Source organism: Muntiacus reevesi, chromosome 3 (genome assembly GCF_963930625.1).
Source record: "Muntiacus reevesi chromosome 3, mMunRee1.1, whole genome shotgun sequence".
Classification (NCBI taxonomy): domain Eukaryota; kingdom Metazoa; phylum Chordata; class Mammalia; order Artiodactyla; family Cervidae; genus Muntiacus; species Muntiacus reevesi.
Window position 1 is genome coordinate 107884473 of NC_089251.1, and position 27267 is coordinate 107911739.

The 27267-nt window shown below is 55.1% G+C and overlaps 1 protein-coding gene across 1 annotated transcript in view; it reads left to right on the forward strand.

Annotated features, from left to right (window-relative positions):
- Positions 1-27267, forward strand: part of EPHB2 (EPH receptor B2) — a 210819-nt gene that overhangs the window by 69449 nt on the left and 114103 nt on the right. Inside the window, exons 2-3 of the mRNA XM_065927512.1 lie at positions 4436-4500; positions 7840-8524. Coding sequence (XP_065783584.1) covers positions 4436-4500; positions 7840-8524 — 750 coding nt within the window. The remainder of the gene's footprint in view (positions 1-4435; positions 4501-7839; positions 8525-27267) is intronic.

The window sequence follows — 27267 nt, forward strand, 5'->3', positions numbered from 1 at the left end:
TCTTGTCCACGTACTCTCAGTTTCCCCATCTTTCCACTGGGATTTTTTTTTTAAAACAGTCATTTCGAACATCCAGGGGTTGGGATCTGGGCATTTCCAGGGCTAACTGGAAGGTTGGGAGGGCCCAGAGGCGAGTGAAAGGGCAGTATTAGGCAGGGCGGGGGTGGGTGGTACCAGGGGGGCTGGGAAAGATGTGGGCAGATGGGTGTGGTCCAGCAAGGGGGCCTCGGGCAGTCACTGACCTTTACTGGGCGGCCTCTGCTCCCACTCCCCAGCTCAGCCTGGCACGCTTTCCCACTTAGCCTCTCATGACTGTCTCCTAACTCATCCTTCAAGCCCTTTATCTGTGTCACTTCCTCCAGGAAGCCACCGCTGGATGGTTTGTTTTCTTCCTCTCCTGCTGTAACCAGCTGCCATCACATACCAAACCTCATACACATTCCTGTTAGGGTTTTGTCATGTCATGTGGTGATTAATTATCTGTGTACGGTGAAAGTGGCTTCCCCTGCACGTGGGATTGTCATTGTCACAGTGGGGGGGGAGTGGGGAGCACATTTCAAGCAACTGAGAGGCAGCTTGGTGGAGTCTAGTGGTCCCCAAAGTGTGGGGAGTGAGATGATATTAGGTAGGTTGCAGACAAACTTTTTTAATGGTAATTGTCTCATGTTTGTTTTCCTTCCTTTTATGGCAAGTGATACTGGTTTCCCATTTGTAATAAAGATAACTTTTTCCTCTTTAAAATGCACTTAAGGAAAGAAAAGAGTCGGAAGAAATTTTGTAATTATATAATAGTACAGACTGTAGGTGGAAACAGCCAAAGTCGTGGATATTGTCCTGAAGGAGCAGAACACTAGCATGTTCAAGCCCTACAGTTTTATGGGAGGGAAGGGGAATTCAGCCTTTGACTGAAGACCTACTAAGTGCAAAGCCTTCTGCTGGGTCTTGGGGTAAGTAAATTACAGATGGGGTGGAAGGGGAAGAGATCAGGAGAAACAGTGTGCAAGAGAGAGTACCAAACAGTCTGTGTAGCTGGAGCACAGCTTGTAAATAGTTATGAGACCTTGGGCAAGTCCCTAAGCCTTTGTAAACCTCAGTTTTCCCATCTGTGAAATGGGACAGTATTGGTTATCTCTTGGCATCACTGTGAGAATGTTGGTGAGGGTTTCTGACTCCTAATAGACAGGATCTCTGGTCTCAGTGAACATGAGTTCTCTCCCTCTGTAGATTTTTGAGAACAGAGGGGCAAGGTCTGGGGTGTTATGGGGAGGAGGGAAGTGCTAGTGATGGAAATAGGGCATGGCTTTCTGAACCCACCCAGGTTCCCAGGGAAACTGAGCTTGAACTTCAGTGCTTGGTTAAGAGGAGCAAAGAGGAAACCAGGGCATTCCAGGAAAGCAGCATCAGACAGACCAGGAGGAGCTCCCTGGAGGCCTCAGCCCTCGAACAAGAGGCTGATGTCCATCAGATGTTGGCAGGCGTGGTCTGGGGTGTGGGGGGAGCTACTTGGACTCGCCTTCACTTGCAGGGGCCACCTGATGAGCCCAAAGGAAACGATGTGTGTACGCCAGCACAGGGTCAGCCAAAACGCACCATGCTGAATCTGAAAAGAGAATAGCCGCCACTTACTGATGATCTGCTTGGGCTGGGCTGCAAGCTCAGAACCCTCCCGGCTCACTTAACTCTCCTGTTCACCTCCACAAGGTATTATGGCCTTTGTCTGGATGAGGAGACTGAAGCTTAGAAAGGTTGCAAGTTCAAGGTGGCAGAAAAGGTATTGGAATTGAAGTCTGACCTCCCAATCCCAGTCCATCTGCTCTGCTTACCTGCCTTTTTTGCAGAGAGTGGAGGGAGATGTGGATGCAGAAAGGCAAAAGGCTAAGGGGAAATTGTGGGGAAAGCACCCTGGGGTTCCCTCCTGCTGCAACTCCAACGGGTAACAGCCTTCCCAGAGATAGCCTTCCAGGCAGAGCCCAGAACCGGCTTGGTGAGAAAGGAGTGGAGGGGCCGCCTTCTGCATCCTCCCCAGCGGACCTGCAGGCTGGCCCCTCCTCTTAGCCCCTTCCAGTCTATGACCAAGCAGCCATTGACTTCCTGTCCTTCTGAGATCCTCCCCTTGCTGGTTCCAATTGTGGTGGGAGGCAGAGGAGAAGAACAGTGGGACCCCCAAACCCGAGCTCCCTGGGAGCCCAGAGTTTGAGGACCGGATTTTAGCGTGTGACTTTTGGCCAGTCCTTCGCACCTCCCTGGGCCCGAGTTTCCACCCGGGCATGGAGGACGTCCGTTCGCAGTCCCTCCTCTGGGCTGTGGAATCCTCTAGCGCTTGGCCCCTGGGTCAGCCCAAGAATCCAGCCAAGGGGTGGGGCCACCTGCGTGGCGGGTTTGCCTCCCCCCCTACCCGCCCCCGACCCCTCTCTGGTCCCAAGTACAGTCTCCCCTCTCCCTGTTGCGCGCGGCTCCCAGCAGCTGTTCCTCGGGCCCAGGCAGAGAGCCCGGCTTGGCGCGTCTCTGGCTGAGGCCGATGAGAGAAAACAGGTTAAAAGTTCACCCCTTGTTCTCTCCAGGAAGAAAAATCTGTAGCATTCGGAGTGTGAAAAGGAACCCTTTTTTCAGCTCCAAAGCAGCACAATAGAACTTCCCTCCAATTTGCCATCAAAAGGATGCCCTTGGCACTGGACTCCACCGTCCCTGGCACCCTCCTCCCCCCGCCTCGCCAGCCCCCAGCGCAGAGGGACACAGTGACCGCAAACACGAGCCACGGGCGGTCATGGGGACCCTGCCGCATCCTCTCTCGTCAGCCCGCGGGTCTGCCTGAGGTCACCTCTGGCTCAACGCTTCCTTTCCCACCCTCCCATCCATACCGCCCCCGCCTGGTTCAAGACCTTGATCCTCCCATTTCGACCTTGACAGCGACCTGGACGCTTCCCCCTGCCCCCACTCTCCTTGCCCTAGTTCATTCCACCCAGGCCATCAAATGAAGTGTCTAGAAGTTTACAGGGTGGGAGGCAGGAGACCCTCACCTCCCACTCCGCCACCAACTCCTGGGTGATCTTTAGGAAGCCTCTTCCCCTCTCTGTGCCTCAGTTGCCCTATTTCCAAAATGGGGCTGTTGGACTAGACCAGAGATAGGATCTCGGATGGTGGGTGGTGGTTTCCTGGAGCACTGTGGTGAGAAGCCCTGCCTGGTCGCAGAGTGCGGGCATTGATTAGTGATGTCTGTGCTGGGCACAGGATGGGAGCTTGGCAGCAAGCATTGCCTCTCACTCACTCTCGCTCACCTCGGGGTGGTGGAAGTTCCAGCTGTGATCCCCTAGGTCTATCCGCCTGCCCTCTGACAACTCTTTGTATTCACACCCCATCTCCGCCACCAGACTGTGAACTGCTCCCTTAGAAGGGCTTTGCTAGTCACCCTCAGGGTACCCGGTACAGTGCTTGGGTACATAATGTATCAGGATGTATTTGTGGATTGAATGCCCGAGCAATTTAAATCTACTCACTGCATCACAGTTCAGTTCAAAAAGCATTTTGAATCCCCTGTGGCAGGAAACGGGGGAGAGGGGAGGGGTGCTGAGCCCGATCTGGGGGTGAATGGAGATCTTTTTGGCCCTGTGGGTCTCCTTTGTCACTGACTGTACGGTTCCTCCCCTCCAGCTAGAATAACGGGAAGCAAGTAGGGCTCAGCTGGTTCAGAAGCTGATCTGAGTTTTCTGAACCCCCAGAGGGCAGGTGATGGGCTGGCCCCACTGGACACGGTGCTCACCCCTGCCACCCCTCCATCCCCAGGGCCCTGTCCTTGGGACAGAGTTGGCTGAGCCTTGGGGGAGGGGGCCCAGGGATGAGGACACGATGGAGAACTCCCACTTCCTGGAGAAAGGGGAAAGGTATCCCTGATGGGAGGCGTGGGGCAGATGGCAAAATGGGGATGCCTGAGGCAGCTTGACTGGGGCCCAAGGGAGGCCTCTGTAAGGCCAGCGTTCCAGTTGGTGAGAATTTGATGCATGCGGAAAAGCAAATAGGACCTTCATTTTGAAGGAAAAATTTGAAATTTCTTGAGGACTCTCTGAAGCCCATCCAGGAGACCCCAGGTTAAGACCCTTCCCCAGTAAAGGAGCAAAGCAAGGGTGGTAATATCTAGGTTGGAGGGATGTGGTTGACTGAGAGGGTGGGGCACCACCAGGTGTTTAAGGGCTGGAGTTGGGTTTAAGGGGTGGAGTCTAGAAGAAGAGACTCGGATGATTGGCTGGAGTGTGGGAGTGGGCGGGATCATGGAGTGAGAGGCGGGACCTAAAGGGAGGGTAGTCTATAGGGTCAGACCCAGTGATTGTTTGGAGTAAGGGAAGTAGGTGGCTGCTCTGTACAGACGGCCCTCAAGAGGGAGGTTCTTGGTGGTTGACCTTGCTTCACAGGCAGCTCAGCCGTGACTCTGCTCTCTCCACAGAAACGCTGATGGACTCAACCACAGCGACGGCGGAGCTGGGCTGGATTGTGCATCCTCCATCGGGGGTAAGTCAGTGGTCCTCAAACCTGGCCTGGCCTGCAGGATGGCTCTGGTTCTGCTGCAGGGCCTGCATGCTTTACCCTACGCCATTCGAGCCCCGTCCACTCCTTCAGATCCCAGGACCTGCGCTCTCATTGCCCCACCCTACTGGTCCCCTACCATTGATGGAGTACCAGTTACCGTGACAACAGGCTGGATGCTTTTAGCTCTTGTCCTATAGAATTCTAAGAGTGAGGCTGAGAAGTGGGTACTCACAACCCCTGTTTTACAGACAGGGAAAGTGAATTGTCAGTTCCTGAGCATGCACTGGGTGCCATACTGTATCAAATCACTTTTACACACATCATCTCCAGTCCTATGGGAAGGAATCACCTCCATTTTACAGATGAGGAAACTGAAGCTCAGAGAGCTATAGCCACCTGCCGGGGACCCCACAGCTAGTAAGTAATGAGGGCTCAGGTTTGTAACCAAGGCTGTGACCTAGTCCTCTGGGTCCCCACCACGCTAGATTCCACCTTCCTGAGCTCCTACCATCACACTTGGGTCCGGTGGCCTGAGCCCACGTAGGCTATGAGCTTCCCAGGAACACACTCAGGCCCAGGGGCTTCCCTGGTGGTCCAGTGGTTAAGACTGTGCTCCCACCGCACAGGACACAGGTTCGGTCCCTGGTCCAGGACCTAAGATCCCACATACCCGCCCCACGCCACCCCCACCAAAAAAATCCAGCGCAGTTTGAGATTCCTCTTTCTTCTCACAACTACCAGCCCAGCAGTTACCTATAGTCTGTGGAGTGAGACCCCTGAAGAAAGGAAGAGAAGTAGCTCAGTCATGTCTGACTCTCTGCAACCCCATGGACTGCAGTCTACCAGGCTCCTCTGTCCATGGGATTCTCCAGGCAAGAATACTGGAGTGGATTGCTGTTTCCTTCTCCAGGGGATCTTCCCGACCCAGGGATGGAACCCAGGTCTCCCACCTTGCTTTAACCGCCTGAGCCACCAGGGAAGCCATTCCAATTCTGCCACTTACCAGCTGTGTGATTTGTGAGCCAGTTCCTTAACCTGTCTGAGCTTTAGTTTCCTCATCTATCAAATGGTGGTGATCATGTCTTCCTCATAGAACTATTGTGAGGTTTTTCTGCAAAGTATCCAGCATAGCATGCCTGACGCAGAGTAGGCTCCCAGTGACAAGTGGCTATGGGAACTGTCGCCGTTGTCATCCTCATCGGCATCCTTTCTGATATCGCTCCCTCCTCACCCCCCTGGTCTCTGGCGGGGGCTCGGGGCTCCCCCAGCCCACCCCTGCCCCTCCCCCCCATCCCAGCTCCTCCATGGGGACTCAGCTGCTACCCCAAGGAACTGCGTCCTCCGCTACCCCCCTCAGGCCTGTGCTCTCAATAGGCAGGGCCCCAGGGTCAGGCCTCTTTCTGTGGCTCTTTCTTGTCACCAATTTTCCATCTGCGAAGGCGGCTGGGCCCACATCCCCACCCTGCCAGTAATGAGGCCAGGCTGGGCTGCAGGGCCCCCGGACGCAATTATTTGGGGTGTTTAGGCTGCAGGGCCTCCGCATGTTAATTAGAGAGAGGGGAGAAAGGCAGAGTGCTCTAATTAAGTGCTCTAATTAAGTTCTGAAGAAGAGCAGTGATTGTAACAAGGGGCTGACTTTGTCACATGGTGCCACCAAAAAAAAAAAAAATTAAATGCAACATAGGGAGCTTCAGAGCCGCCATTGAAGCAGTGGCTGGGCCGCTCAGCCTTGCTCACACACACCCGCCCTTCACAGCATCCACAGCCGCCACCCCGCCCCATGCAGGCTGGCCTGGAGAATCTGAGGGAGGCAGAAAGACAAAGAGCACCTACGCGAGGGTGACACCTCTCCGACCGCTCACCCTCCCCCCGACAGTCGCTTCTGGCAGTTGGAGAAATAGAGGCCCCGAGGGGGCCAGTGATTTGCCTAAGGTCACACATCAAGTTAACAGAGCTGGGACAAAATCCACTGCTGGGTCCTCATGTTTCGAGGCAGGGTGGACAAGCTTGGGTATGGGTCTGAGTCTGGGTCTGTGTGGCCTGGGGTCAAGTGCCAGTGTGTGACTGCACTTCTCTGGTCTCTACTTACTGATCTGTAAAATGGGGATAACCACGCTTCCCACCTGTGAAAATCATGACAAAGAAATGAGATCCTATTACAGCGCGGGTTCACCCTGTTTGTTGGGCCCTTTTTTGGGCCTGCCCCAGGTGAAGCCAGCCCAGCACCAAAGAGGGGCACAGGAGAAGGAGAGATCGGGGAGCTGATCTCAGCACTCTCTCGGACGCCCTGGGGGAGACCAGACCAAGAGGGGTTGGGCGTGCCTGGCACTCCTTCAGGCAGGTTGTCCCCAAAGCCCAAGGGAGAATTGGTGAACCTGGACACGGCGGCTGGAGGGAGACTCCGCTACGGGAGGTTCCGGAAGGCTGGATAGAGAAGTGAGAGGTGCCCGAGGGGGCGTGAAAGGGTGAGCGAAGGCTCAGGCTGCGAGTGAGCCTGGCTCGTGAGCGTCTGTGCGTGGAACACGGTCTGTGCCATCCCGTTCCCAGCTTTCCGCGGCCCTGCCAAGCCCCCTGCAGCAGTGGGAGTGGGGAGCTCACAGCTGGGTGGGTGAGCGCCCAGGCCGGGGCCTGGTGAGGTGCACTGACCCCAGGCAGGAAGGCGGGGAGGTCTCCCTCCAGTCTCCGTATCAGCTACTCTCGCGGGGACGGGCCTTGTGTTTCTGTCATGGGGGTGAGGGCTCATCGTCCATTGGGCTGAGGGTCCCCAAGGGCAAGGGCTATGTCTGGCCGGTCAGACAGGGAGCCCCAGGCAGACGGCAGCCCTGTCTCCTCCATCAGACTGGGCACTCCTTGAGCACACCCTTCGTGTGCTTTCAGACCCGGTGAGCCTCTCCCTGGTTTCCGTTCTATGGGGAGCTTCCCAGGCACGGTGGGTGGAGGGCGGCGGGGGCGTGACTTCTTTATCAGATTAGTTATCCCTGGGGGGTAAGGGTCACATCTCCCGTGTGGATTAGGGGAATACCACCAAGAGCAGGGCGTGTGCAGAGGGCGGGGAATTCCTCAGGGCCAGAGCCAAGTCTCCCGCTCAATCTGGGGTTTCTCTGATGGTAGGTATCATGTCTGCATCATCAAACTGGAAGATCCCTTAGGTAGAGTCTGTGCCTGCCCCTGTGAGAGGAGGAGGCCCATGATGGTAGGTGTCCTGCCTGCCGCCTTCTCAGCTGGAGGATTCCCTAAGGGAGAGTCTGTGCCCCCACTGCTTAGGGTGCTCCCTGGGGCTCAGCCCCTACCTGCCCCACCTGACTGGCATTTCACCCGCAGTGGGAAGAGGTGAGCGGCTACGATGAGAACATGAACACGATCCGCACGTACCAAGTGTGCAATGTGTTTGAGTCAAGCCAGAACAACTGGCTACGGACCAAGTTCATCCGGCGCCGGGGCGCCCATCGCATCCACGTGGAGATGAAGTTCTCCGTGCGAGACTGCAGTAGCATCCCCAGCGTGCCCGGCTCCTGCAAGGAGACCTTCAACCTCTATTATTACGAGGCTGACTTCGACTCGGCCACCAAGACCTTCCCCACCTGGATGGAGAACCCGTGGGTGAAGGTGGACACCATTGCCGCCGACGAGAGCTTCTCCCAGGTGGACCTGGGGGGCCGGGTCATGAAGATCAACACCGAGGTGCGGAGTTTCGGGCCCGTGTCCCGCAGCGGCTTCTACCTGGCCTTCCAGGACTACGGCGGCTGCATGTCCCTCATTGCCGTGCGCGTCTTCTACCGCAAGTGCCCCCGCATCATCCAGAACGGTGCCGTCTTCCAGGAGACGCTGTCGGGGGCAGAGAGCACGTCGCTGGTGGCCGCCCGGGGCAGCTGCATCGCCAACGCGGAGGAGGTGGACGTGCCCATCAAGCTCTACTGCAATGGGGACGGCGAGTGGCTGGTTCCCATTGGACGCTGCATGTGCAAGGCGGGCTTCGAGGCCGTGGAGAATGGCACGGTCTGCCGAGGTAAGGGCCGCGGCGGGATGGGTGCCCCCTGCAAGTGCGTGGCGTTGATACCAGCTGCAGCCTTGAGCCTGGCCGCTGGGAGGGCAGGCTGGTCTGGGCAGGGGCCTGGAGCTGACTGGGAGGCCCTCTGCAGCCAGAATTTCCAGATCTATAGCCGTGGTTCAGCTTCTTGGAGGGAGGCGTTGAACAGCGCTTCCTGAATGGTGGTGTGTGCAGATACTGCCGGGGGTGTGCCCGCTGATTTTCGTTGGTATGAGGATAAATGTTTCTCCTTTTAACTATTATGTGAATATTAATGATAGCAAGTGGTACTTTGTTTCTTCATTCACAAAAGTGACGTGGTTTCCTTTTTAAGAAAATGTGTACGCCATAGTAAATAACATCGATAAGATAATATTCATCGAAATTTTGTTGTGTCAGTCAGCATAGGCCAAGCATGCTGAAGTGACAAAACAGTAAAAGTTTATATTTCACTTAATGCTACGTGTCCATCACGAGTCAGCTTGGGAAAATGTGTGAGTCCTCATAAATGATATTGATAAGATCACATTCATTGAGCTTTTGCTGTATCAGTCAGTATAGGCCAAGCCATGCTGAAGTAACAAAACAATAAATGTTTATTTCGCACTTAATGCTGCATGTCCATCATGAGTCAGCTTGGGATTCCTCCCTTTGGGAGCCAAGCAGATGGAGGAGCCTCTCTGGAATGTTGTGATCACTAGCCAGAAGGAAGGAGCAAGTATGACAGATTGTATATGGGCTCTAAAGCATCCCACCCCCCAGAATGGCTCATACGTCATGCCTGTGCACATTTCAGTGGTCAAGGCAGGTAATGTGATTACTTCCAATTCAAAGAGATGGGAAAGTGCAGCCCCACCTCAAGCTATTTTTACTGTGTGCCGAGCACTTTGTGTGTCTAACTCTTTTTATCCTCACAAGAACCCTGTGAAGGACCATGCCATCTTTTAGGAAGAAGTCGCAGCTCAGAGAGTTCATACAGTGAGTGGGTGAAGGTGACCTGGGGGCTTACCAGGTTGTATGGTTCCAAACCACCCTTTTAACCACTGTGCCCCTTAAGTTAATTTAAGGAAAAATGTTAAGTAAATAGTACAGGTGGTATTTGATGACAGCCAAGAGTCACAAAGGTGCTTTACAAATATGAGAAGCTGCAAGAGGTACATGGTGGTGAAAGCCTATAAAGGTCGACAGAGCTGAGTTCAAATCCCAGCCCTGCCTGTTACCAGCTGGATATCTTGAACCAAGTGTGAAACCCTCTCTCATAGGATAGTTGTGAGGATTCAAGACATCAAAACATGCGAAACACTTATAATGGCTTCTGGTATACAGTAAAAACCTAATAAATGTTAATTAACGAGATGCTACCTATGAAGCCCAGCTTGGCACAGATCCTCTGCGCTGGGAGCTGTGGTGGTCGATGGTGATGGCAAAGGAGACTGGAAGCCTGGTTGTGCCAGTTCCTCTTGCCTTCCCGATCGGAACTGAATCCTGGAGTGTTCCAAATGCTAGTCCAGGAGCCTTGAAAGTCAGTTGGAATTGAGCTGGGGAAGCTACAGTGAGCCTCACCTTTATGAAATTCTATCACATCCACCATCTCCGCAACGCCTCCCTCCAGCCCTCGGAGGAAGCAGGTTAAAGATCCCTGGCAGGAGAAGAGGGTGTGTGAGAGACAGGAGCAGTGGCCTTTGGGGAAGCTGCTGCAGTGATCTTAGGAGATGGTGATGCCTGGACTGGGCATCCCCAGTGCTGGGGAAGAGGTGGGGTACAGTCAAGGGGTGTTTTGGCAGTGAACCGATGAGACGTGAAGACAAGTTAGAAAGGGAGCAGTGAGAGGACTCAGAGGGAACCAGAAATTCCAGTTTACAGAGCCTTGGTGATCTTGGGAAAGAAATCGGGAGACGGGGAGAAAAGGCTGATTTCTTGGGGAAGAAAACACATCTGGTTTTCTATACTCGAATGTGAAAATGCTCCACCTTGGGAGATGGCGGGGGTGAGACAGGCCATGGGGAGCAGAATCAGTCCCTCACTGTTCACCGGTTATTCACTCACCCAGCCTTCCCCGCCCCTCCTCTGGGCGTCAGACCTTGTGCTGAGCACCAGGTAAGACGGAAGAATTCAACTGTGGCCTTGCCTTCTAGGAGCTCATGGTCTAGGAGAGGAGACCAACTGTAAATGAACAAGAGTGAGAATGTGTCAGATTTGTTTTAATAGGAATGGTCCAGGCCATGATGGGCCCCCAAAAAGGGAGGGTTTCTGAGAGGAGGTGGCATCGGAGCTGAGTCTTGGGAGAGGGAGGCATTGACCAGGTGGCCCAGGCCTTCTGGAGGTTGGATTGGCATAAGCAAAGGCCTCGAGACATGAATCAGTGTGGCTTATTAGAGGAACTGGTCCATTGTTTGGTGTGGCTCAGGGCACAAGGAGGGAGGTGAAAAGAACCATGATTGGAGGGGTGCCTAGATGAGGAGGTGTATTAGTTATCTCTTGCTGCATAGCAAGTTACCCTCATATTTAGCAGCTTAAAACAGAAAGCACGTATTATCTCACAGTTTCTTAGGGGCAGGAATCAGGCATGGATGGCTTGATGGATGGGTGCCTCTCGCTCAGGGTCTCTCCTGAGGTTGCATCTGGAGGTTTGACCAGGGAAGGATCTGCTTCCACGTTCCTACACATGGTTGTTGGCAGGCCTCAGTGCCTCCCACATGGGCCTCTCTCATGTGCAGCGGCTTCCCCAGAGTATGAAAGAGAGAGTACCCAAGACAGAAGCCACAATCTTTTGATTCTCTCGTTTTCAGAAGGGACGTCTCATTACCTCTCCCATGTTCTCTTCATTAAAAGTGAGTCACCCGATTTTGTCCTTGCTCCCGGGGAGGGAATTACATGGGGGTGTGAACGCCAGGAGGCAGGGTCACGGGGACCATGGCAGAGGTTGCCTGTCGCAGGATCAGAGTCTGGGCTGCTTCTTGCAAGTGCTGGGGGCTCGAGGCAATACGAGGGCAGGGTGTGTCCAGGGCTGGCTTCCCCCCTACCCCCCACCCCCAGACCAGGCCCGGCCTAGCCCCGCCGGCTGCTGGGCGTGCGTGGAGGCCAGTCAGGGTGTGATTAATGAGCCCGGGGAGCCAGAAGGACACCAGCTGCCGCCGTGGCCTGTGTGCAGCCACCCAGATGTGGGGCTGCTCCAGTCCAAGCCCCAGAGGCGCTGGCCCTGCCAGCCCGGGGCGTGTCAGAGTGGTAATTACAGCTCACATCCGAGTGGTCGGCAGAATGCTCTCCCGTCTCCAGCTCAGGGATCCTCCACCTTTTCTGTGCCTCCCTCCAGAGCCACTGGCAAGTTTATTAAAATGCAGATTCCTGGGTCTGGTGCAAACCTCATCCCGAGTCTGGTTCTGTGCCTCGGAGATGACGCCAAGAATCAGCATTTTTTAAACAAGCAGCCCTGATGCTTCTCTAACAGGACTCTTAGCTCAGACACACGATGTGTTAACACATCCTTGGCCAGACCAAGCAGGATTCAAGGCCAGGCAATGACCACAGGCCCAGGCCCACCACCACCCCAGGGAACATCCACCCTAAAGGGTGGGAGGGGACATTAGCAAAATCTCTGGGAGGGTGTGGTTTGGAAAGATCCATTTAATATTGAAGCATAATTTGATGGGAAAATAATCTATTGCTTTCTCAAAGAAATACAAGTTTAGAGAAAACTTGGCAGAGGAGGTGAGTAGGTGAGTCCTCTTGGGGCGTGGCAGCGATCCCAGGGGTGGGCCATGGTGAATAATGATGGACTGGCTATTCTAATGCACTCAGTGGTTGCTGAAACTATGGGCTAAATCAGACCAGCTTGCTCTGGAGCCTATTGTGTGCAGGGCACAGTGGGGAGGGCAGGGGAGGGGCCCAGTTAACCCCTCAACCAGCATGTCCTGGGTATCCTCTGTGCGCCAGTTAGCCTTCTAAGAGGTATTTGTCGAGTACCTTCTATGAGCCAGGCGTGTGCCAATCCTAGGAAACATCAAAGTGAACAAGAGGGCACATTCGCTGCCCTCCCAGAGTTTTTGGTCCAGGTGGGTGGATAGAGGAAGATGGAGGAAATAAAGTAAATAAACAAGTAAATAGTTACAAACTGTGAGGAGTGAAAAGAAAAATATAGGGTGTAACAATAGAAATCAAAAGGAGAATCTGCTTTAGCCAGATGATTCAGAGAAGGCTTCTTGGAAGAGGTGTCATTCGAGCTGACTAGGGCTGACCTGGGATGGTTGGATGGCTGAGTACCCAATCTGAGCCTGCACTGGCCATAGAGATTTGGGGTGGGAGACTCTGGGGACTGTCTGCAGAAGACCTCTGCCTTCTCGCCCTACCCCAATCCCCAGCCCCTTTGGTACCACAGTCCCCACTGGGGCTTGCCACCAGCGGATCTGCTAGGGCCGGGGTTCGGGGGGCAGGAGGGTGGCCCGGGAATCTGCCCCCCAACGTCTGCAGCAGCTGCTCCACCCAAGCCCTGAGTCTGTTCGCCTGACTCTTTCCAGATGTTGATGGGGTTGATTGGGAACGTGCCCCGGCCTCAGTTTCTCCAAGTGTTATCTTGGCCTCTCCTTCCCTAATGAAACTCCTACTTGCCCCTCCCTGCCCATACGTGGGCGCCCCCCCCCCCACCTCCAGCCCAGAAACCACTGGGGACCCTGCCCTTCTCTCTCTCAATGGCAGACGTGAATCTTGAAGGGGTCTGGAGGGAGTTCCACAGTGAGTGTGATCTCTGCGATGCTCTCGGGGTGTAATGGGATTTTTAATATTTAGCTTGGACAGGGAGAGGGGCTGCGAGCCAGCGGGTTAGAGGGGTGAGGGGGCGGCCGGGTGGTGGTGGGGGGGATGGTCGCACGCACATGTTGATCAGCTGGCTCCAGCTCAGACTTCCCAGCTCCCGGCTGCCCCGGGCTTCCCCTTCCAGCCTCCCCCTGCCCTGCTTGGCTGCCTCTGGCCCTGCTCTCTCCCCCACCCACGGCCTCCCCTTGACCTTGGTCTTGGAGACCTGGTTTCAAACCCCAGTTCTGCCTCTTGCTAGCTGTGTGACCTTGGGCAAGCCCCAGACCCTCTCCTGATGTTTGTTTTCTCATCTGCAAAACAGAATAAACAGATGGACTGCTGTGCAGAGTAAATGAGAAAATACCTAGAAAAGTGTCAGAAAAATAAGGACTTTTACAAACTTGCCTGTGAGCTTGTTTTTTTTTTCTCCCAATGAGTTTTTATTTTGAGGAAAAAATAACTTTTCCTTATCAGAAAAGCAGTACAGGTTATTTGCAGAATCTTTAGAAATTACTGATAAGCCAAAAGGAGCAAATTAAAATATCACAGAGAGTAACCACTGTTAACAGACTGATGTGGATCCTTCGAGGTGTATTTATGTGTATTTACACATATTGATTTTTTTAAAAGAAAAAATAGATTCCTTCTGGTAATACATGAGGATTTTTGACTTACTAATATCTTGTGGGCATTTTTCCATGTCATGTTGGATCATGTGGGAAGGCTCTTAGAGTTCCATGGGCTATCTGTACCATAATTCTTTTACCAATCCTCTGGTGATCCACATGTAGATTGCTTAGTTTTTCACTATCTTAAATGCTGAGATGAATTTCATGGTCCCTCTGCCTTTCTGCACTGCTCCTGATATTTGTGTAGGATATGTCTCCAGGCGTGGAATTGTGGGGTCAAAGGGTATGTACTTTTTTTTTTTTTAGAGCTCTTGGCGTGCATTGCCAGATTGCCCTCCAGAAACACTGGGCTGAGGTTACCCTCCTGGCAGCAGCCTCCAGGAGTGTCTGTTTCCCCACATACTCACCAGCATGGGATATTCTGCCTGTGGCTTTATTTTCTGTTTTACTTCTAGAATCCTGTGCTTCCCCAGCCAAGGTAGGGAGGGGCCGGGGCCAGAGATCCTCTCGAGGCCCTCAGAGCTGGAGCCTGGGCCACCCCCAGTGTGGCCTCCTTCCCACCCTGCTCTCAGCCCCAGCCCTTCCCACAGAGGCTGGACCAGTGGCCCAGCTGTGTCTGTGAGTCAGTGGGGGCGGGGTGCGGTCAGTCTCGGGGTGAAGAGGAGGGAGGCGTCCAGCTGGCAAGGCCTGCGCTGGGAAAGGCGTGTGAGTGCTGGAATGCTGGGTGGGAGGAAAAGCCCAGACCCCCCCCCCCCCCCACGGAAAGTTCTGCAGCATCTCTTCAAGGGCAGGGTGGAGACACCCAGCTTGGGGAGGGGGAAGGGTCATAGATAACCCCTCCAGACCCCAGACTCAGGCCAGGGCTGAGACCACACACACCAGCCTTTGGGGAAGGGGATTGGACGGGAATCCTGGCCAATACACTCAGGCTATTCAAGTCTTTGCTTTTAAAAATTAGAAGTACCTCCCACTCCCCACATCCCCTTTCCTCTGTGCTCTCAAAGCATCTATTTTTATTCATGACTATTCATCCCTCTCTCCATCCACTGATCTACCTGTTTATCTATCTACCGCCAGCCATCATCCATTCACTGAACTCCAGTTTCTGATTTTTTTGCTTCTTGGAGAGTCTTCGTATAGACGACCAAGAAGCTAACACACAGTAAATCACACTCCCCGGGTACCTACTGTGTGCCAGTCCCTGGATCAGTGTAGGGACTGCAGACATGAGGAAGGCCCTTCTTACCCTCCTAGCATTTCTGGTCTGGTATAGGGGAGATGGCTCCATCTGTAACTATAGCCTTGGGGTACTCTGGAGGAAGTCAGGAGACAGCTTGGGGGGCTTCCTGGAGGAGGAGCCATTTTCCCAGGGCTTTGGAGAATAGGAGGAGTTGGGGGCAGAAATTAGTCCAGAAAAAAGATAGTCAGAAATGATACTGATTTTTTTTTTTGAACCCTGGCCTCTTGCTGACCCTCAGCCTTCTAGGGGACAGAGGGCATGGGAGAAGTATTCTTAGCCAAGGGAGAAGGGCAGAGGGGCTGCCAGCACTTTAGTTTCACTCTGTCCAAGGGCTGAATGAGGCAGAGCCTGCAAGGAGTCCGGAGGACTGGAGAAGGCCAGAACTGAGGGTGAAATGTACCTCCGGTGTGCCCAGCTGTGTGCTGTATGCTGGGCTCTGTTGTCTCATTGAATCTTCGGTTGGTATGATGAGCTCCATTTGCAAATGAGACTGAGGTCCAGAGAGGCTTGGCAAGTCTTCCAAGGCCACACAGCCAGCAGCACGCAGAAGAGGCAGACTGTGAACCCAGCTTCCTCCAATTTGCTGGGACAACTGATTACCCGGGAGTGGGCGGACCTCTGGAGGCACCCTGCCCTGCCCACCTCCTGGTTACCCAGGGGCCTCTGAGATGGCAGAAGTAAAAAGAGTTTGACAGATAACCAGCTTGGGGGTGATGGGGTGGGGGAGTCACGCGTGAGATTGTAAGACCTCATAGGAAAGAGGGGGCAGCTGAAGGGCTTCCGAGGGGAAGAGGGAAACTCGTGGCTGGGCCGTGGAGGGCGAGTTGCTTTAGTATCAAGAGGTGTTAGCAGGATGGAGCACGCTCCCAGGGCAGAGGCTCAGGGGTGGGGAAGCCCCCATGGGCCTCCTATCTTCATGCCGAGCCATGAAAGGGGCGCACCCACCCCAGTTAAGCTCTGGCCAGAGAGAAGGGGCCCCCCACCGCCAGCCCCCACACAGCATTCCAAGTGCTTGTGTCTGCCTTCCTGCCCATCACCTTCTGGAATCCCCCCATCAGATTAGGAAAGAGACCGAGGGCCAGCCACCCCACCCCCTCGCAGGTGGCCAAGGCAGGTGCTCTTGTGCTTCCTACTTCTGATACCCTCTGCTTCTTGGAGGTGTCAGAAAGGCTTGCGAGGGACTCCCCTGGTGGTCCAGTGGCTAAGACACCGCACTCCCAATGCAGGGGTCCCCAAGGTTCCATCTCTGGTCAGGGAACTAGATCCCACGTGCCGCAACTAAAACATCCTCTATATGCTGCAACAAAGAGCGAAGCTCCCGAGTGTTGCAGCTAAGACCCAACACATCCGAGGATCTCCTATGGACCAGGCAGCTCCCCACGGAGGGTCCCACAGACTCCCCGTCACAGGTTTAGCATCCTCACCCCTGTTTTACTGAAGAAGAAACTGAGGCTCAGAGAGGTGAAGAAACTTGTCCACGGAGACACAGGAAGCGGTAGGATTTGAACCCAGGTCATCTGACCCTGGAGCTCCAGCACTGCCCTCTCTCAGCCCCAGACTGACCTGAGACCCCGAAGGCATCAGGTCGATGGCTTTGGTCGCAGGCTGCCTCCAGAACACTCCGGCAGGACCATAAACAGCTGGGGGAAGTTCCCCTCCCTCCAGCGGCTGCCTTTTCATCTGGCTGGGCTCCGGGATCTGGCGAGAGGAGCCCGTTTATTGAGGAAGTTTATGCATTTAACAGTTTAAGCCTTTCTAAGCCTGTGGTACAACAGGATTTCGGAGCCGTTAACAATTCTGTGTGGTTAAGAGATTTTCATTGCTCTGCGGCAGCTGGCTCGGGCCCCACAGGCCCTGTTCTGGCCTCTACCCGTCGCCCTGCTGGGGCACCTCCTCCCTGGGGCCCTTTGTCCTCGGCCCCCATCCTGCTGCTTCTCCCGGCTCCCCTCATTCCTAGTGCCTAGGGATGAACTTTGACCTCAGAGGGGAACTGAGGCTCAGAGAGGGGAAGGGAGCTGCCCAAGGCCACACAGCAGGTGAGAGGCTTGGATTGAGGCCTGGTGGCAAAGCTTGAGTCCCTTCCCACAGCCTAGACTGCCTTCCTTGGGTAGGGGAGGGTGGCGGGAGGATGTTCCATTGTTAATTCCCTACTGGCAGGACTTTCAAACCGCCCCCCTCAAAGCCAGCATCTGATCTCTCCCAGGGCTTTGGGAAGAGGGTGGGGGTGGGGAGGCTTGCCCAGACTCACTCACCTTGTCAGATATCGAGTTGGAATCAGAACTCAGGCCTAATGAGAATTCTTCACACAGTACAAAACGAGGCTTGTTGTTTTTGTTTTGTTTTTTTTCCATTGCTTGTCAGGGGGGTGGGGAGGGAATGCCATTTGTAATCATAATGTCTTACATATGTACAGTATTTATTTACTTATACTCTGCCTCATTCCAGAAAAAGATTAGAGGCTGCTTTTGTGTAGCATTTGGTCTCACCCTATGAGATACTTTGATCTGAATGATACCCACATGATAGAAGCAAGGCGAAGGTTATTAGCGCCATTTTAGAGGCAAGAAAATCTGAAACCAAGAGAGAACCGGACTTTGCCAGGGTCACAGTGCCCTTGGTGGCAGAGACGGGGCTTGGACCAAGTGCTCCGGCCTCCTGGGCCCAGGCCCTCACGGGGGCCCCTTGCCGTCCCCGGGGTGTCCTGTTAAATGGCCCCCACGCTTTACCCCCACCCGTGCGGGAACAAGACCCCAGGGACCTCGGGAACCGCAGGAGACCTCAGTCTCCACCCCGCCAGAGAGGTACCCTGGCAGAGCTCCTCACGGCCCGAGGACGCGTGGTTTGTGTGAAGAGGGAGGTGTGGCGGGTTGGCAGGGTGTGAGCCAGCCCCTGACAGCCACACAGATAAAGGGGCCCAGGGGCAGCCTGAGGGCTGGGCAGGCCTTCAGACTCCTGCCCTCCCTGCTGCCTCGGGCTCTCCGCTCCTTCAGCAGGCCTTCCCAGCCTTTCTCCGTGGGACCCCATCCGTGGAGGTTGGATGATACTGTTGTTTCCGTCCAACCGAGGATTTGTTTCCTGATCACACTGACCCACGAGAGGGTCACAAACTTGCAAGGGCTCCCGTGTCACAGACGCACTACGTGAACTTTGCCTGTCGCCCTCTGGGCACCCCCCAAACAAAGGGGCCAAGACAACTGCCCACCGGCTTCACGCTTATAAAAACCGAGGCCCCAAGGCATTAGACGAAATGGCTTATCCAGAGACCCGGCAATCACACTCGGGGTCCACTCCCAGCTCCCTCTGGGCCCTGATTGTACATACCAGAGACAAGAGCCCAGGGAGGCAGGGAATGTGCATTGGTTGAGCGCCCACTGTGTGCCAGGCCTTCTGCCTTAGGCTTGGTGTAGAATTCTGGATCCCTGCAGTCCCCAGAAGTTGGGTACGGTTGTTATTTTCATTTTATAGAGGATGAAGCGGAGACTCAAAGAGGTTAAATAAATCAGCTCAGGATCACGCAGCTAATGAATGGTGGAGCCAGCACTGAAATCCAAAACCTGCTGTCTTCCCACTGGAATATTTGGGCATTTCATTGTGAGTGAAATATTTTCACAATCTTTATCTCATTTGATTCTTGACAGCCCTAGGGTGTAAGAGCGATCTGATCCCCGTTGTTGAGCTGAGGACGTTAAGGCTCATGAGGTGAGGTACGCTGCCTGAGGCTCACCGCTAGGAAGGGCTGGAGCCGGGACTAGAGCTGGGTCACTGGGTCGGTTTGAGTCCGACGCCCAGGCTGTGCGACCCTCCCAGCCTCTTGCTGATGACTCTTGTTCTGAGAGCTCTTTTGAACGCATTCATGTCAGACCCCTGCCCCATCGTTCCACGAAAACTGCTCATAATCAAGGCCATGTTGTTGTTCACTTGCTCAGTCGTGTCCGACTCTTTGCGACCGCATGGACTGCAGCACACCAGGCTTCCCTGTCCCTCACTCTCTCCTGGAGCTTGTTCAAACTCATGTCCATGGAGTCGATGATGCCATCCAACCATCTCATCCTCTGTCGTCCCCTTCTCTCCCCTCCTTCAATGTTTCCCAGCATCAGGGTCTTATCCAGTGAATTGGCTCTTCGCATCAGGAGGCCAAGGTATTGGAGCTTCAGCTTCAACATTAGTCCTTCCAATGAATATTCAGGGTTGATTTCCTTTAGGATGGACTGGTTGGATCTCCTTGCTATCCTAGGGACTCTCAAGAGTCTTCTCCAACACCACAGTAGTTCAAAAGCATCAACTCTTCGGCACTTAGCCTTCTTTATGGTCCAACTCCGACATGAGTGACACCCATGTCACCAACCCGTTGGTCAGTTGCTAGGCCTCAGCTTCCCCAGGGGCATGTGACAAGGAGACCACTGTCTCCTGGTGTCCCTCCTGTTTTGCCAGGTGCTTTGTGGCCAGTTCCCGCTCACCTCCCACCTCTCTACCCCAGAGGACCCAGTGCTGAGTCCTTGGTCTCCTCCTTTTCTCTCTCTCTCTCTCTCTCTCTCTCTCTCTCTGGTTGATTTCATCCAGGCCCTCTCTGGCCAATCTCCAGCCTGGACCCCTTCTCTAATGTCCAGACTCACATACCCAACTGCCTACTGGACATCTCCACCCTTCCTCCTCCCTGCCTCCTAGTCTGTTCCCTGCCCTGCAGCCAGAGGTCCCTCTAAAACACAGGTCATGCCCCACCTCTGCTCAGAACCCCCGAAGTCCCTCATCTGACATAGAGCAAAAGCCAGAAGGACCCACAGAGCCCTCTGTGATCTGTCCCTCGCCACCTCAGACAGATTGTTCTCCCACTTCCTCCTTGCTTCCTTCATTCCAGACCCGCTCACCTCCAGGGTGGTTTCATGGAGGCCATTCCATGGCCTGGAATATTGTTTCCTAGGGTGTCTACGTTGATTGCCTTCTTATCTTCTTCAGGTCTCTCCCCAAACATCACCTTCTCACCAAGGTCCCCCATCGCCCTAGTTTTCAAAAGGGCGCCCATGTGTTCACACGCACAGATGTGCACTTACACACTTGTGCACACAGCCTGTCCCCCTTCCCTCTTTATTTCTCTGCATCACCCTTACTGCCACCTGACGGGCTGTAGGCTTACTTCTTTATCTCTTAACTACTTGTCACCCCAGCTGGAATGCAAGCTCCAGGAGGGCAGATGTTTCTGTTTCATCCACTGCTGTCTCCAGCTTCTAGAGTGAGGTTTAGCTCATCGAAAGTGAAAGTAGCGTTAGTCGCACCGTTGCGTGTGACTCTTTGCAACCCCAGGGACTGTTTAGCCCACCAGGCTCCTCTGTCCGTGGGATTCTCCAAGCAAGAATACTAGAGTGTGCAGCCATTCCCTTCTCCAGGGGATCTTCCCAACCGAGGGATCGAACCTAGGTCTCCCGTGTTGCAGGCAGATTCTTTGCCATCTAACCCCCCAGGGAAAACCTCGCTCATAGAAGCTACTCCATAAATGTGAGTTGCAGAGCCCCACTCACCCCAGTCTCACACCCTGTTCCCTCCCAACCCTGATGTGAGTGATGATGCTAACAAAGGCCCTTGGAGAGGCTAGGGGTTCTTCCTGCTCCAGGGCAACCAGAGTGGCCAGGATGCTCAGCAGGTCTATCTGGAGTTTGGACAGATGTTTCTAGACTTTTCTTGATACACAACATTTCCTGTAAAAATCTTAAATCATTCTTGGAGCTGGGGGCCTCAGAAAGCATCTCTGTCTTCTTTGTGTCTTCACTATTAACAACCATAATTCCAGTTCTTGCTCCCTTGTCTGCACTGGCATGTGTGTTTAGACTCCCCACACAGTGGTCCTTGACCAGGACCTGCTGGGGGACCCACCTCTTAGCAGGAGCCTGCGGGAGCCCACCAGGGGCCCTGGTCTGTACAGACACAGAGCAAGAGGAGGCGCCCAGCCCACGGAGTCTCCAGCCTCCAGAGTCAGACCCCAGTCCCGGTGCCTGTCTTACTTGAGGGGGTCTTTTCTCTGAGCCTCAGTTTCCTCATTGTTAAATGGGGCCTGTGGTCCCAGCCTCGCCAGGTTTAGAAGAGACCCAGAGGAGTTATGGGAGCTCAGAAGACAGGTGAAGGATGGGGAGGGGAGGGCCGCCCCTGCTCCGTCTGGCAAGGGGTGTTTCTCGGGTTGGGCACCAGGCACTGCCCTGGCCAAGCACCTGGAGATCAGAGTGTGTGTACCTCATTCAGGGGGCTGGCAGTGACTGGTCATCCCCTCTCAGTTATAAGCAAGCCTGAGTACACAGCAGGCGCTTAATACATGCTTATGGAGTGGCGTTGTTTTAGCCAGATTGAGCAGCACAGGAGCAGCTCACACCCAGGGTGCCTGGGTCCAAATATAGGCTCTGTGCCCCCCACCCACTCACCCTGGGACCCTGGCAGAGCACCGTCCCCGCCCCTCCCACCCCTGGGGCTCAGAGTGGCCACCTATAGAGTGACTCTTACTCACCAACAGCCTCTAATTCTGTTCTTCCCGGTCCTCACAGTGCCGCTTGAGAGGCCAGCAGGGCAGCTCTGACCATTTGTGACAGGAGAATAGTGACCCCCTGTTACCTGCCACACCCTGGTCCCCTTAAGCAGGAAGGTCAGGGTCAGAGCCAGCTGCTTTGATTCTCATACGGGTTCTGACATATACGAGCTGTGTGACTCTGGGCGTGTGATCACTTCCCAAAAACCTCAACCTTCCCATCTGAATAATGGGTACAGTAAGGAATGGAATGTCACAGGTGAGTTGTGAGGGTTCAATGCCATAATCCACGTAAAGCACCCAGCACGTGGCATGTGGTCAGTGCTGATCATAGCCTAGACTAAGTTACCTCCATGCTCAAGGTTGTCATCATCCCCTTCTGCAGATGAGGAAACTGAGGCTCAGAGACAGCGAGCGACTTACTTGCTCCAGGCCACACAGCAAGTAAGGCCCCTTAACCCCTGTCGTCCAGGCGAGCAAAAGCAGAGGCCTGGGTGGGACTTGAGGGCCAGGCAGAGCTATTTCCTGCCTCTGTCCCCTATGTCCCTGGCAAATTCTAGGACCAGAGCCTCATGTTACCTTGGCTTCTTGCAGGGAACCAGACTCCAGCGTCATCCCTTAAAGGTGTCACCATCTGATTTGCAGCATTTCAAAGACCCAAGCATGGTCGCTGGCCTTTTTGTGCTGCCTGGGCGGACCATGCAGCTTTGGGGGCCCCACATCCGTATCCCTGGCATCTGCAGCCCTGGGCTGCGTCCCCCCCACACCCTGCTGTCAGAGCTGTCTGTCTGTGGGAGCTCCCTGGAGTCCTGGGAGGGGTGTACACACACGCGTGTGCTGGGTCAGTGCAGGGCATCCCTGACATGTGCATGTATGTGTGCGCTGGCCCTGTTAGACGTGACAGAGTGTGCGCTGGGCCTGATGGGAGTCTGTTTGTGTGCCTGTGTGTGTAGAAGCGTGCCTTCTGACCCAACATCCCTCCACGTGTGCGATTGGAACATCTCCGGACATGAGAGCATGTGCGCGTACATTTCAGGGGCGGGGCCTATACGTGCCCTTGCCCACACGCTCACCCTGGAGCCCACCATTAGTCATTACTGCGCTTGTGCTTCTGTGTTCCTTGTCTGCCTGACTTGTCCCAGCACACGTGTGTACAAAGAGGAGCATACTCACGCATGTGCTGGCTCCCTTGGACCAGTGCATGCGGGGGAACGTAGATGCCACAAAATGAGTGTGTGCGCCCGTCATGGTGTGAGGGCATCCCTGTCCATGTGCATGTGTGTCCTGAGTCAAGTAGCTGTGTGTGTATTTGTGCATATCCAACCACAAGGAAATCAAGCCTGAGTATATAAGTTCGTTTATATATTGTATCAAACCACATGAACACACGCTTAGAAATGGGTATTTGTGTGCATGTGTGTCTCTGTGCGTGCAAGAGACCCCACTAGTGAAGTGTGTGTGTCAGGGAGGGATACACACACACACACACACACACACACACACACACACACACTTTCTGGGGGCCAGAATGTCAGGGTCATTGATTTTCTGTCTCTTAGAAATTCTCTTTGAGGTCCTCTTCATGTCTCTTTCATGAACCAAGCTCAGCAGTTCCAACATCCTTAGAGCAAATCGGCCCGTTTTGCAGCAAGCCTCTGTCCCCCGGCCTGCCCGCCTCCCCCGCTGGTTGTGGGCACAGCACATACACCCAGAATCTGCTTATGATTTATGGGAGAGCAGGAGGGGCCCTGGGGGGCTTCGGTGATGGTGCTGGGCTGGGGTCAGTTCCTCACCAGGCTCTGCAGTTTTCTAGTCGGTGGTCTTGGGCACTCCCCTCACTTCCCAGAGCCTCCAGTTTCTCAGCTGGCAAGGAGGCCCGAACGGTGGTACAGGCTTGATGGCAAGGCCCCTGCCCAGGCTGGATTGGCATTTCTCTCACATCTGCGCGCCGTGTTTTGTTCATGCAAGGCTTCTACCTTCTTCTCGGGGAGAGAGGCTGCATCTACACGAGGGTCGGTGGTGGACAGGCCAGCGGAGGAGCCGTGATGCCCCCAGGAGGAAGGGGCAACTGTGTACCACCCCCCCATGCATCCCCACTGTGCTCTAAGCTAGCATCCCCTCATCCTGGCCTGCCCGCTGTCCTCTGTTACCCCCTTTCCACAGAGGAGGAAACTGAGGCCAGAGAGTGGCAGGGGCCTGCCCAAACCTCACAGGAGGCAAGCCAGGATTGGGACCCAGATCCAGCTGACTCCGGGACCTTCTCAAGCCTTCCAAGAACCCTTCCCGTGGGAGAGAGAGGTCAGGCCTCAAAGGACCCCCATTCCCCAGAGCGGGGGCTGGAGGGTGTCCAAGCCCGAGGTGCCGCAGGAACAGAGGAGGGGAAGCCCCAGGTTGGAGGAAGGCAGACCCTTCAGCCTTGGCCTCCTGCGCGCCGGCTCTGGCTCTCTGGGTCCTGGCCCCCTCCAACTGGGCACCCCCTCACCGGGGTCCCCTCCCATCCCTCACGCTGCTGTCTTTGTGGCCTGGGAAGAATGCCTCTCTTTATCTCCCGGGCGCCCCTTCCCTTTGATTCTCCTCTCCCCAGCGTTTCTGCTGACCTCTGCGTGTTGGGAATCCAATTAGAGGCGCGGACAGAGAGAGTGACAGCGGTGCTGAATCCCGCCTCGGCCCCTCCGAGCACGCCCGGCGGAGCTTGCCGGCTATGCGGGGCCTGCTTGTCATGCCAGGCCCAGCGCGGGGCTTTGTGGGGATTAGTGGCCCAGGGTGGGGTGGGGCCTCTCCTCAGATGGGACCAGAAGTGATGCTGGTGAATGTCACGTCACGGGGAGAGTGGGGGGTTCCCCCCTCTGCTCTGGAGGGAACTCAGCATGGGGAAGAGGGGGGGACAGGGGACAGGAGGCAGGGTAGCCTTGGCGTGGAGTGGGTCACCGCCTTGACGGATAGAGAGGACGCTTGGGGAAGTGATGGCCCAGCCCATTTGGGTTATGTGGCTCCAGAGCTAGATCGAAGCGGAGCTGGCAACCAGGCTCAGGTCTGCCTACTGTAGGGGAGACACCTGAATTTCCACCTAGGAGGGGCATCGGGGGTTTTAAGTGCTTGCAGGGGTGGGATATTAATTTTGAAGCTTCATTCGTAAAACACTTTACTTGTGACTGGGAGCGGCAACCCTGAGAAGTGGAAAGGGGCAACCACTTCATGATGGTGTCTGAAGACTCACCCACCGCAACTACTCCTTGGCATGGCCACCAGCCTAAGGCCAAGACCCTGCCCTTCCCCACCCACCACCATGAAGTTATCCTCCTGGTTTACTGCCACGGAAGACGAGGGTGCCAAGGGCCAAAGGCCAGTCTGAGGCAGAGCTAGGATTCCTCTCCCCTCACCCCCTGCTCCTAACCCCGGCATCACCCTGACCCTGTCCCCCACCTCCTAAGTCAGGAGAGTCCCCGATGCCTGCTCCCCAAGGAAGGATTTGGTGTCTGAAGAAGTGGATTTCTAGCCCTCAGGGAAAATAGCAGCCTCACCCCCAGCCCTAGGAGCAGCAGGCAGAATATGGGCCAACAAATGCCCTAGCCCCTCCAGAAACAGCTGGAGCCCACAGTGCACTGGGCCTTGTCCTGGGCCCAAGCACCCAGGGAGATTTGGATCTGAGGTGGCTTCTGCCTCCAGGAGCTCACAGCGGTCGGTAGGTGTGTAAAGGGGATGTCTGGGGCTGTGAGGACCCACAGGAGAAATGCGGGGTGGAGATGGGCCCACACTTCAGGCTGGGAGTCCCAGAGGGCTTCCTGGAGGAAGCAGCACCTGAGCCGAGACCTGGAGGACAAGCCGAAATAGCTTGAGGAGCCCCCCCCCCCCACCCAACTGAATATTCCAGGCATGAGAGGCAGGGCAGGTGTGGGGCTTCCCGGGGAGGGGCAGCTGCCCACCCTCATCCCCGTCCTCATTCCGCAGCTGCCTGGGCTGGGCAGGGCTGACCCATCTCCTATCCCAGCACCCCAGCTATGACTGCCTCCTGGGCCTGGAAGGGTTGGCAGCTTTGGATGCTCAGCATCTTTGGGAAGAATTGTCGCAGAGGTGGGACGGCAGAGGGCCGGAGAGCACGCGTTCGAGAACCGGGCCCCTTCCGCACACCACCTCCGCGGACCCCACCTCGGCCCAGGAAGCAGGAGCTGCCACCCTGTCTTATCAGTGAGAAAATGGCTCAGGGAGGCAGAGGGGCTGCCCAGACTCAGACGGCGTGTTAACATACGGCCCAGCATCTAAGCTCGGGACCCCCACAGGCCTTTTCTCCCATCCTGGGCTATCGCAGCCTGAGCAGATACGAGTTTGTTGTATTTGTTTTAGGTTCTCCTGTCCAAGCACAATGCCTGGCACACAGAAGGTGCTCAATGGGTGAGTGGTAGACGGATGGATGGACGGGTGGAGAAAACCAATCAATCAATTGAGCGATTCTTCCTTACCTGGTACCTTTTAAAAAAAAAAAATAACAAATTGACACCTGTCCCCATCCTGCCTACAAAGACCGTATTAATGGTGAATTAATCTTTCAGCTCCGTTCTCATGAATACAAAACGGAAGGGTGTGTGTGGACCTAAGAGAGCCAGAAAAGACATCCTGGTCTGCTTCCCACACCTGTCTGGGCCTAAAGACACGCGCTCAGTCACCCAGACCCGTTCTCACCCACTCACACGCTCTCGCACAGCCGACGCCCCCCCAAGGGACCTCCGCACCCCCCCACCCCTCCGTCTCCCCAACCCCAGGTGGAGGCCTCGCTGGGCTCAGCCCTGGCCCTGCCCACGGGCTTGCAGCCTCTTCCAGCCCCTCTCCTCCCTCTGAACCTGACTGCTCCTCCTCACCTGCCTTCCTCGCCTCCTCCTTCTCTCCTTCCTTTTGTCTTCCCCTCCTGTCCTCCTTGGAGAAGGCAATGGCACCCCACTCCAGTACTCTTGCCTGGAAAAGCCCGTGGACAGAGGAACCTGGTAGGCTGCAGTCCATGGGGTCGCTACAAGTCGGACACGACTGAGTGACTTCACTTTCACTATTCACTTCCATGCAATGGAGAAAGAAATGGCAACCCACTCCAGTGTTCTTGCCTGGAGAATCCCGGGGACGGGGGAGCTTGGTGGGCTGCCGTCTATGGGGTCGCACAGAGTCGGACACGACTGAAGCGACTTCAGCAGCAGCAGCAGCCCGTCCTCATCCTGTGTTTCCTTTCTCCTGCCATCTCTTGGATCCTCTACCTTAATCAGGTTTCCTATCTTGGCTTCATCCTCCATTGTCTTGGCTTCATCCTCCACCTGTCTGTCCGTCCGTCCGCTGGGTACTTTCTCTGTGTCTCCCCTCTTCCCCTCACCCTTCCTCACCTTTTCCCCTCAGATCTCCTCAGATCTGAAGGAGACCCCTTGACGCCCCCACTGCCCCCCACCCTGCCCCGCACCCCGTCTTGGACTCATCTGGGGCCCGGGGTCAACTGTGAACTGGAGAGTGAAGACTTTCTCCTCAACCCAGACACAGGGGTCAAGCTGGGGTCCAAAAGCAGCGCCCCCTACCTTCCCCCTCAGAA